General features: G+C 36.7%; 1 protein-coding gene across 1 annotated transcript; it reads left to right on the forward strand.

The window, feature by feature from the left end:
- The first annotated feature begins 9,173 nt into the window (after window positions 1-9,173).
- Window positions 9,174-9,890, forward strand: LOC149380762 (B3 domain-containing protein At2g32645-like). Its single transcript, XM_089601879.1, has one exon. The coding sequence runs from the start codon at window positions 9,254-9,256 to the stop codon at window positions 9,887-9,889; it is 636 nt and encodes a 211-aa protein (XP_089458005.1). The 5' UTR covers window positions 9,174-9,253; the 3' UTR covers window position 9,890.
- Window positions 9,891-10,477: the final 587 nt, after the last annotated feature.

Genomic DNA, 10,477 nt, shown 5'->3' on the forward strand with positions numbered 1-10,477 from the left:
GTCTCTTCACAGTTCTAGAGGCGGAGGCTTCTTGCTCAGTAGCATGTGCCTCTCCTTGATTCCTCTTTTTCTTAGTGAGACCTACAGCAGTGTGAAGTTCCTCCATAAGCTTGGTAACAGTGTACTCTAGCTTGTTTATGGAGTAGTTCATCTTGGAGGTATCAAGAGATCCGGGGAGAGTTTCTAAGATCATATCTATGATATTCTTCCCATCAATCTCAGATCCTAGGATTTCCATCTTATTTAGAAAACTAATGATCAGTATCATAGAGTCTCTAACAGGAGTCCTAGCCTTCATTCGACAGTTCATAAACTGTCGGACTGCTTGTAGCCTTGCTTGACGCCTTTGCCCTCCAAATATCTCAAGGAGATTGTAGAGCATTTCGGCGGCAGTCTCGATGTCACGATGTTGCTCTTTCAGCATATTGTTCATAGATGCCAAGATACAGCACCTCACAATCTCATCGGATCGAAGCCAGGCCGCTAAGGCGTCATTGTCCTCTTGAGTTGAATCATCATTCGACAGAGGAGGACACGGGGTGGTGAGTACCCATTTGTGCTTGTTAACGGAAGGTATTATGTCGAGGTTATGTTTCGAATCTACGTAGTTTTCGTTTTCGAGTTTGTTCGAGGAAAGAAAGATTGAGAGAGGGTTGAGAGACATATTGCCTATATAAGTTGAAACAAGTTTATGATTAGTCTTTGGTTTAGGATTTAAGTTTTATTAAGACTTTTATAAAATCCAAAGGTGTTATAAACTAAACGATAATTTACTCCCTCAAGAGAAGGCCGCAAAAAATCTCCATTTATAAGTAAATGACACATCATTAATGCTAAGCCAAGATGTCAATACATCTATTTTGACTAGCCACCTTTTAAATTGGTTTGATCACTCACATCCTTTCGCAGAGCCTCAAGGGAGGATACTAGGGATTGAGCCTAAGCGTGTAACCAATCACTTAGTCCAAAAGATCAGCTTTGAAAAACAATCCCCCAAGGGGAGGCCTTGCCATCATTGCATCACTCTCGGACGTAGCTCATTGAGCAATGATCGAAGCAATAACGCCTTGGAGTACTCACATTTAAGTGAGGGTCGCAAGAGCGGCTCTTAGTCCCACGTTATTGCATCTTTCACTAGTGTTGGGGATCGCGGGTTACAAACAACGAATATAACCCTCCCACTTAGTTTTTGGAGTTGGTTCATCGACTCTTATAAGTTCGGAAACAAATTTCCTAGTTAGAGAGCGACAGAGCGGACAACTAGAAGAGAATCCTAGATCGACATGTTCAGAGCAGTATTAGTGCATAAAGGCACAAGGGACATACTCGATCTTTTCCTATTTTCTATTTCGGGAAAGTGCGTGAGGGAAGTGTGAACTTCAACTCAATCGAACACTTGAAAGTTTGAGATTACACATCTTTTTATTTTTCGGTTTTGTCTACAAAGAGACCTCCCACTCAAAATTTCAAGAGCATATAGATTTTGAACATATGTGATATAGATATAGTTTTGAAAACATTTTGAAAACTTATTTGATTTGGATGACAAAATATTTTCAAGTTTGAAAGTGAAAACGGTTTTTCAAAATTCAAACTAGTTTTGTAAAAATTCAATTTCAATTAAACTTTCAAAAATCAAAACATTTTAATCTTATACATCATGTTTATAATCATATGAAAAACATTTTTGCTCAAGAAAGTTTTCTCATTAGAGTTCTATAACTCATGGTAGTGGGGTTTGAAAATCCGGATTTCTAAAAAACTGGAGTTTCAGACAGCCGCGCACCTCGGAGTAAAATCGCCATATCTGGTGGCTCCGATGTCCTTTTCAGCCGAAACCGGTGGCATTGGACAGAGGACAGACAGAGCTTTAATTTGATTCAAGAATCATTAAATTTCGATTTCTGAGCAGAGAGTTATGCCGCTTTTAATGCGGGTTTACATTCCAGCTCGAAGAAAAAGAAATAAATTAAAGCTTGGTCCTACTTAGGTGCGAAAAAGAATCGAGTGTAACGGAACGTTTTAAGATGTTGTTTAAAGCTTTTATATGTGTTTTATTAGCAGGGTAATAACATAGAATAAAAGAAATAACAACATGCATAAAACGATTCAAGTAAATAAACGAAACTAGCAAGAAAATAAAACTAGTCACAAAATTTACTCGAAAATTCTCAAACCTTTAAAACACGTTTTTCAATATAAAAAATTAAAAACTTTTAGAACTGATTCTAATGTGTTTTAACATCATCCCAAACTCATAGAAAATCAACATGGTTTTTAATTTAGAGACAAGAGCAATAAATTAAAAAAAATCTAAGATTACAATTCTAACTTGTCACAAAATTAGTAAACTTTCGAAAACGATTTTCAAGCTCATAATTTAAAAACATGCACATGCATTCCTTTGACCATAGCTATGATACCATTTGTTGGAATCGATCTAGGGTTTGAGAAAAAGTTTAACGCTTCGTTAAGCGGCGGAATTTTAAAAATTTTCTTTTAAGTAAAACTAGTTTTTACTAACCTAGACAAGAGCATATGCATGTAAATAAAAACTAATATGAGCTATTAAAGTTACTAACCTTTCTTGAAGCTTGAACCTTGTAGAAGCTTTTGGAAAGTTGCAACGCTCGTCTCCCCTCGCAGCACGTCTCTCTTCCTTTCCTCGGCACCTCGAGCAACCACGAAAGTTTCTATCACTAAATCACTCGAAAAGAAGGAATCAGTGAGTGGGCACTTTTAAACACTACGACTTAAGAACGAGTCTCAAAGTCGCAGAGCTAAAGACTAGGTCGAGTGAGGACCTAGGTGCCAAGACAAGAAAAATCGAAAATAGAAACTAGAAAGAGAGAGAAGAGGGGCGGCCAACAATGTCTAGAGAGAGAGTCTCTCAATCTCTAACTTATGTTGAATGAATAGAATGAGAGGAATGAGGGTCCTATTTATAGGAGAAGGGTTGGCCTTGGAAAGAAGTAGTTTCCTCTTATTTTCCAAGCCTTTATGAGGAAATCTTATTTCCCTTTTTTCCCTTGCTTTGCACGTCCAACATGTGCTTCAATAAGCCTTGGATTTGTTTCCTCATTTAGTTTGTCTCTCTCTTTCCCTTGTGTTGGCCGAACTTATGCTTTCCTCATAGAGGAAATTTGTTTCCTCTTTTTCTTTTGGCAAGTATCTTGATACATTTATGCACAAAATAATTTCTCTTTCCCTTGGGTATTTGGGCGCCCATTTCACATCTAGAAGGAGCTTCTAGAAGCTTCTTCATTTGTTCATGACAACATGTGAAAGGCCCATTAAGAATTTTCAATAAAATTCTTATGAAACGAAATTAATTCACAAGGCCCAATGATCAAGTCATGGCCGAGTGAAACATGTCACAAAATGACCTTGTCAAAAAATTTATTGACATTCATTTCATCCTTTGTCTCAAAAGACAAAAATACCCTTTTAACTATTTTCGTTCTTGTTTTGGCTTAGCTTCCAGTTTAACTATTCCTATCGATGTGATTCGTGACAGTGACCTCATGGACCCAAATGAACAAAGCTTTAGCTAAACACTTGGACTCAAAAGTTCACAAACCTTTTCCAAGTTTAGCTTAATGCCAACTGACTCCACTAAAGAGCTGACACTGAAAATCTCTCGGTTCAAATGAATTTATTTTCTACTCAAGAATTCGACCTAATTATGATGAACGGATCCACTGAATATTATCTATGTTTACCCTTCATGAATGTCATCAGCTAGTCGGGATTTACTAAATTACCATTTTACCCTTCTAGCTGTTATTTCCTCAACTCCTTTGTCGCTTGTGAATAAGTTAGAAACAATGTATTGACGAGGAGCTAACAAGTCACATTGTTTCATCCAAAAGAGTCAGGACTCAATTTGGACACTGGCCAGTTCATTTATTCACACTCCAAGGAACAAAGCATGAGGTGACATACATTGCATTTCAGCAATCTTGTACATGAATTCCATATCTATGAGAACTTCACAAAGTTACTCATGACAGACTCACAACTTAGTACCTCACCAATAGGCCTTGTTCGGAATCACATAGTGAGTCCGAAATTTGACTTTCTCAAATGAGAATACTAAGGTGTGAAATGGCATGTCTCAGTTCAGGATTAAGGTAAGCATGATGCAATTCATACATAGTGACTTCGAGACATAAGAGGTTAAATGGTTTGTTCTTATATTGTCTCTAGAAGTGCACTGGTCAATTCAGTACCTTCGGAAGATACCTAGAAGAACTATAGAGTCCCCAACTCTCAATGCCTCATAACCAGACATCATAGATTCTTCTAACAATCATACTGAGGTCAATAGTCCTTTGACCCTAAGATTGCGAATATATCGTTTTAAGCAAACTACGAAGAGTTTGTTCATGCAAATCTACATTTGTCTCTTCGTAAGTTGTTTAGTTTGTTTATGGACTAAAAGACTATGGTTTTATCATAAAGCTTCAGACAAGGAAGATTGAATGAACGTTTCAACTTTTTATTAATGAATAAGCAATTACAAGCAAGAGTCTTCGTAAGACTATATGACATCAAATGTACATAAATAGACACTACTACTCTTCTTGTGGGCACCATTGACAACACTTTGGATCGAGGAAAATCGAAAGTGGCCGAACGTTGGAGGAGAATCGTCGTTGCAAAGTTTGTGGATCCGACAACGGGGAAGAAGAAGTCAGTCTGTTAAGCTCCAAGGAGCGTCGATCGCCGCCACAGAATGAGTTTGGGGCCGGCGGAGATTCTCTCCGACAGTGGGATGTAACGGCTGAACAAGCTCGAGTTACTCCGATATAGGCGGCACATAACATGAGGAAGTCTTGCTTTTGGAAGCTCGAGGAGGTCGACAAATATAAGGCGACTTAGACGGTGGAGTTTCCCACGAGCTGGTCGTCAGAGGAATCACGCCTAAGGCGTGACTTCGGTGTAGAGAGAGAGCGAGGGTTTGGGCGCATGTTTTGGAGGAGAGAGAAACGACTATGGCCAAGGAAGAGAGAAACTAGTGTTTAGGGTCACTTTTGAATATCTGTTGTTACAGTAGATTAGGTGGGCATATCTTTTTAATAAAATAAATAAATTGGGGCTACTTTTTAAAATAAAGATGGACTAACTATTGAGCTACTGAGCTAATTGACCATAATTAATTATAATTAACGGATTTACGAAATAGTTGAGGATTATTTAAATTAGCGAAATAGTATAAATAATAGTCTTAATTATTAATAATAGTATAAAAAAATACATAATTTGTATTAGGCCAAAATAATAATACTAAAATATCATTTTCAAGCTATTTCCTTCTGTCAAAGTTTCGGAAACAACCCAAACATATAGACAATCTGTGAGTGCCATCAATTTACATATTAAAAAACAGATAAAAAGAAACAACAAAAATAGAGAAAAACGACAGAATAAATTAAAAGGAAAATACAAAAAAAAAAAAAAAAAACCCCAAAATCAGAAAACCAAAGCGGATTGAAATAAAATTGGATTCCAAAGCGGATTGAACTGAAGTTTCGTTTTTTGATGATTTATTCGACCGAGAGAGAAACGGAAATTGGATTGCTTGGAGAACTTGACCTAATCAGATAGGTTTCCTTTTTTTTATTTATTTGAAGTGAGAGAGAGAGAGAGAGAGAGAGGGGAATAAAAAAGGAAACTTGAGAGAAATAGAAACCAACGGGAAGAACAAGGGTTCAGAAGCTCCCCTTGTTAAGATAATATGCCTTCTCGGATTGAGTTAATCAAAGAACTTTCTGGAGGCAAGGATGAAAAGGGTTGGCCGGAGTCTGGTCTCTATCGAGCATCTCTTCTCAGTTCTAAATACTCTATCCTGCACAAGATTGGAGTGAAGAACTGGCTTCCCACTGCACACTCTACAAGTGTCTCCCTTGCTCTGGCTCAGTTTATTTATATGTTGGGAATATGTGGATCTATAGACTTTGGGAAATTCTTCTCCTCCCAAATTTTGAAGCATACTGGATCTTAAGCTATCAAGCTTCCCATTGCCTACCCATCTATGATTACTGGGATTCTTCTATGTCAGCATCCCGATCTACTCACTCCTGAAGAACTGAAGTCTTGTAGTTGTACCCCAGGTAAGATCTCCTTCAGTTACAAGCTTTTTCAGAAGCACCATGTAGCTGACATTAATAAGACTCCTCAGTCTAGTCTTCCTCATGCTAAGTTCTATTCTCATGATGCGCCCAATGTGCCTCCTATGGCTGTCGACATAAGGAAGTTGCTTGCTCTTTCCCTGATTGATGAGATCAAACACCTTGAGCTAGTTATTTCCATATCTACAGGGAGAAATAACGATCTTGATGTTGCTCTCTCCGAAATGTTTCCTGCAGGCTCATCTTCTGCTCCAGGCTCTTCCTCCTAATGATGTTCTAGTTTTTATCGGATTGTTGTTTTTTTTTCCTTCTCATTTCCATCCTCAAACTTATTTTGGGTTTGTAATATTTTCTAAGCTAATGTGTGTTTCTTCCTCTATTTTCCTTTGTTTGGCAAAAAAAGGGAGTCCATAACTAAAAACTGATACTAATACTGACTCTGGCTTTTGGTTATCTAGCTATAGCAGTAGTGTGCTTTGTGCATGTGCTCCTTTTGTTTCCTCTGCCAGTCACTGTGACATGAGTGACTGTACAGTACATAGCTTGAAGATCTTGTGTTTGGCTTGCGCTTGTGTACAGTGTACCTCTCTCAGTCACTGTGACATGAGTGATCTTGCAGTGTGTAGGTTGAGTGATGATGTGCTTTGCTTGGTTGTTCAGTTTATCAGGTTAAGATTTTTGCCTTCTCAAAGCCAAAGGGGGAGATCATTGTTACATGGAGTTTGGCGTTTTGGTTCAGGCAATCCTCTTGTCCCTCATGTTGTTCATTGCATCACACAGGACATTATTTATTTCTCTATGTCAGTATACAACGTGGCTTCATTGACAGCTTTTTAACTGGCATGTGTACGCCATCTGTCATTGTTTCAGATCAGAGGACATTCCCTTTGTTTGTCTCTTATAAAAGAGAATGTCTCACCCTTGAGTAGGGTTATACACTTATGTCACCGAAACCTTTTTGAAGAGAAATGTGTGTCTTTCGGACGAGAACAAACCTAGCCTTTTATAGTGGTTGTTGTTGGTTGATATACATTGATACACTGAGAGAGTGTTATGGTGAAAAGTGAGGGGAGCTCAAGTCTAGGGGCTGCCTAGATTAGTGACTACATAGAATAGTTTGGAGTTAGGAATATTGGAAGGTTATCATCCATTTGTATTCCGTCATTGTACTCATATTATCGTCTAGTGAAGTTACTATTTGCACATGGATTCATATCCCCCTAGAGTAGGCAGTTGAGGCCGAACTGGGTTATCATTCTTGGTGTCATTTACTTTTATTTGTTTATTTGCTGTTTGTTGCTTGTTGTCTTTGCAGTTGTTATTACACCTCTTAACAACACTTAACAAGTTAACTACTTTAGTATATCTGGACTTTCAGGTCTCAATCTCCAGAATGAACAAGCTCGATAAAGACCCTCAAAATCTCTGTCAGCAAGTTGACAAACGACTTATGGTACCCTCTTCAATCACGCATGTACGTGGGGCCTCTTGAGCCACCCATAAATGAATCTTATGACAATTCATCATATTATTTTTTTACTCCTCTAAAATATGAACATTAAGTTAAGTAAGAGCTATTCATAGGTTATGGAAATGAAGAAACCTTTCGCTTATGTGTTATTTGGGCGTGTATAAGCTCCAAAAAAAGAAAGGTTAGTGCAAGCTCAACCCATCATAAATATAAAAAATAGAAACTTGTATTAGGCCAAAATAATAATACAAAAATAGAAATTTCATTTTGTAGACCTCAAAATTTGAAAAATATCAAGATTAGCCCTCTTAATTGAAAAAATTCAAAATTCGACTTTTGACCCAAATTCGGACAAAATACTCTTTTAGCCAATTTAACTTATAATTTCTGATGATTTGGGCTACATTTACACACAATATATATATATATATATATATATATATATATATCTTTAAACGTCACTCTGTAATAAAGCAACGTTAAATCTTCGTAAAACATAGAATATAAGTTATAACTAACGTCACTTTTTTAAAGTGACTTCAAATAGTCAATTCTGAATAAAAATTCAATACAAACATCAACTATAAAATTTTATTTCTCCAAATAAAAAATCTTTAAATATCTACATTCATTGTTTAAAACATTTTTATATAAATATTATAATTTTTAAATTATTAATTTCATGAAAATAATAAAGTAGACACATTTTTATTATATATAATTAATGTCAAATATTATATGTTAATAATCCATATTATATAATATGGATTCAAGAGCAACATTATAACTCTTTGTCAATTTTGCTTAGTCAAAAAAATTATTTCACTAACATTACATTTATAATTTTTTGTCAATTTTGCTTAAAATTGACAAGGAGTTATAAATGTAATGTTAATAAAAAAAAATGTTAGTGAAATAATTTTTTGACTAAGCAAAATTGACAAAGAGTTATAATGTTGCTCTTGAATCCATATTATATAATATGGATTATTAACATATAATATTTGACATTAATTATAATTAATGGATTTACGAAATAGTTGAGGATTATTTAAATTAGCAAAATAGTATAAATAATAGTCTTAATTATTAATAATAGTATAAAAAAATACATAATTTGTATTAGGCCAAAGTAATAATACTAAAATATCATTTTCAAGCTATTTCCTTCTGTCAAAGTTTCGGAAACAACCCAAACATATAGACAATCTGTGAGTGCCATCAATTTACATATTAAAAAACAGATAAAATGAAACAACAAAAATAGAGAAAAACGACAGAATAAATTAAAAGGAAAATACAAAAAAAAAAAAAAAAAAAAAAAACCCCCAAAATCAGAAACCCAAAGCGGATTGAAATAAAATTGGATTCCAAAGCGGATTGAACTGAAGTTTCGTTTTTTGATGATTTATTCGGCCGAGAGAGAAACGGAAATTGGATTGCTTGGAGAACTTGACCTAATCAGATAGGTTTCCTTTTTTTTTTTTTTTTTTATTTGAAGTGAGAGAGAGAGAGAGAGAGAGGTGAATATAAAAGGAAACTTGAGAGAAATAGAAACCAACGGGAAGAACATCGTTACCGGTTCTTAAAACCTATCTGAAATGTATATATACTTGCATTCCCGGAACCCATCTCTACAAAATTACAAATGTCTGTGTCAATGGCGAACCTTTGGGGAAATCTGTGTCTACTGGCGGAAGTGGCGAGCTCATTGTCGGAGGAGACGAAGGAGAAGAAGAGGAAGGCGGAGATGATATTCCCTGAAATGATTCCGAAGAAGAGGAGGACGACGATGTCAAGAAATCCTCGCCGGAGAAGAAACGACAACAAGTACAAGAGAATGGAAATGCCGGCGAGTCTGAGGGAGAGAGTGGTTGGGGAGCTCGGTGGAGACGAGGTGAGACTGGCGATCGAGAAGGCGCTGAGGGAGACGGACGTGAGCCGAGGCCACGGGCGGCTCTCGATGCCGGGGCTGGTTCTGAGAGACGACGAGGCGTCGGTGGTCAGAGATCGCAAGGAAGGGCTCGAGGTTCTGGTCGTCGACGAGGACCTCAGAGAGTACACGCTCCGACTCAAGCAGTGGAAGATGGGAAACAACCGTATCTGCAACCTCACCAAGGCTTGGAACTCCGTCGTCCAACACAACACCCTCCACCCACACGACGTCGTTCAGCTCTGGTCCTTCCGACGCAATTCCCAACTCTGCTTCGCCCTCGTCAACCTCAACCGCCATTGCAATTCATCCCCACCTCCATCATCAACTCACACGTATATACATGTCTAACTTCTGTCCCGTCCACGCATGTCTTGTGCGTGCATATATATAAACTGTTCATTTTTTTTTTTGCTATTTTAAATTTATCTTGATAATTGATTTTCTTATTTCATTTTATTTTAGTTGTGTTATAGTATATACGTATTGAATCTATTTTAGTTGTTATATATTGTTATCAGTAAAAGTACACATCCTCTTTTGCGAATAATAAGACTATTATGCGAATATATAAAAAGAAATGATACACTCGTGCAATACACTATACAATTAACTAAGATTGTATAAAAAAAAAATAAAAAAAATAAAAAATAAAAAATAAAAAATCTTTATCCCGTGGCTGAGCAAAAAAAAAAGTCTTTGATCATATAAAGAAGAAAAACGAGAGGTCATTTCTTTGTTCCCCGCCGTTCCCTTCTCGATCAAAAGTGGATCTCTAGAACTCCGTCGCCTGAGAAAACATGGATCAAGTCACAAGGTGGAGGCCGATGGTAGTCAACTTGTCTCGCCTCTAAGAGTTAAGTCGTCCAAGAAAACAGAACAAGGGGCTTCATACATGCTTACTTAAATATGTCCATCTTATTTAAATTCATTTAATAA

This window comes from Urtica dioica, chromosome 11 (genome assembly GCF_054948205.1).
Source record: "Urtica dioica subsp. dioica isolate 48M chromosome 11, U.dioica_male_clone48M_v1_H2, whole genome shotgun sequence".
NCBI lineage: Eukaryota > Viridiplantae > Streptophyta > Magnoliopsida > Rosales > Urticaceae > Urtica > Urtica dioica.

Coding starts and splice junctions, on each gene's coding strand:
- LOC149380762 (XM_089601879.1), top strand. CDS start 9,254: ATGTCTGTGTCAATGGCGAACCTTTGGGGAAATCTGTGTCTACTGGCG.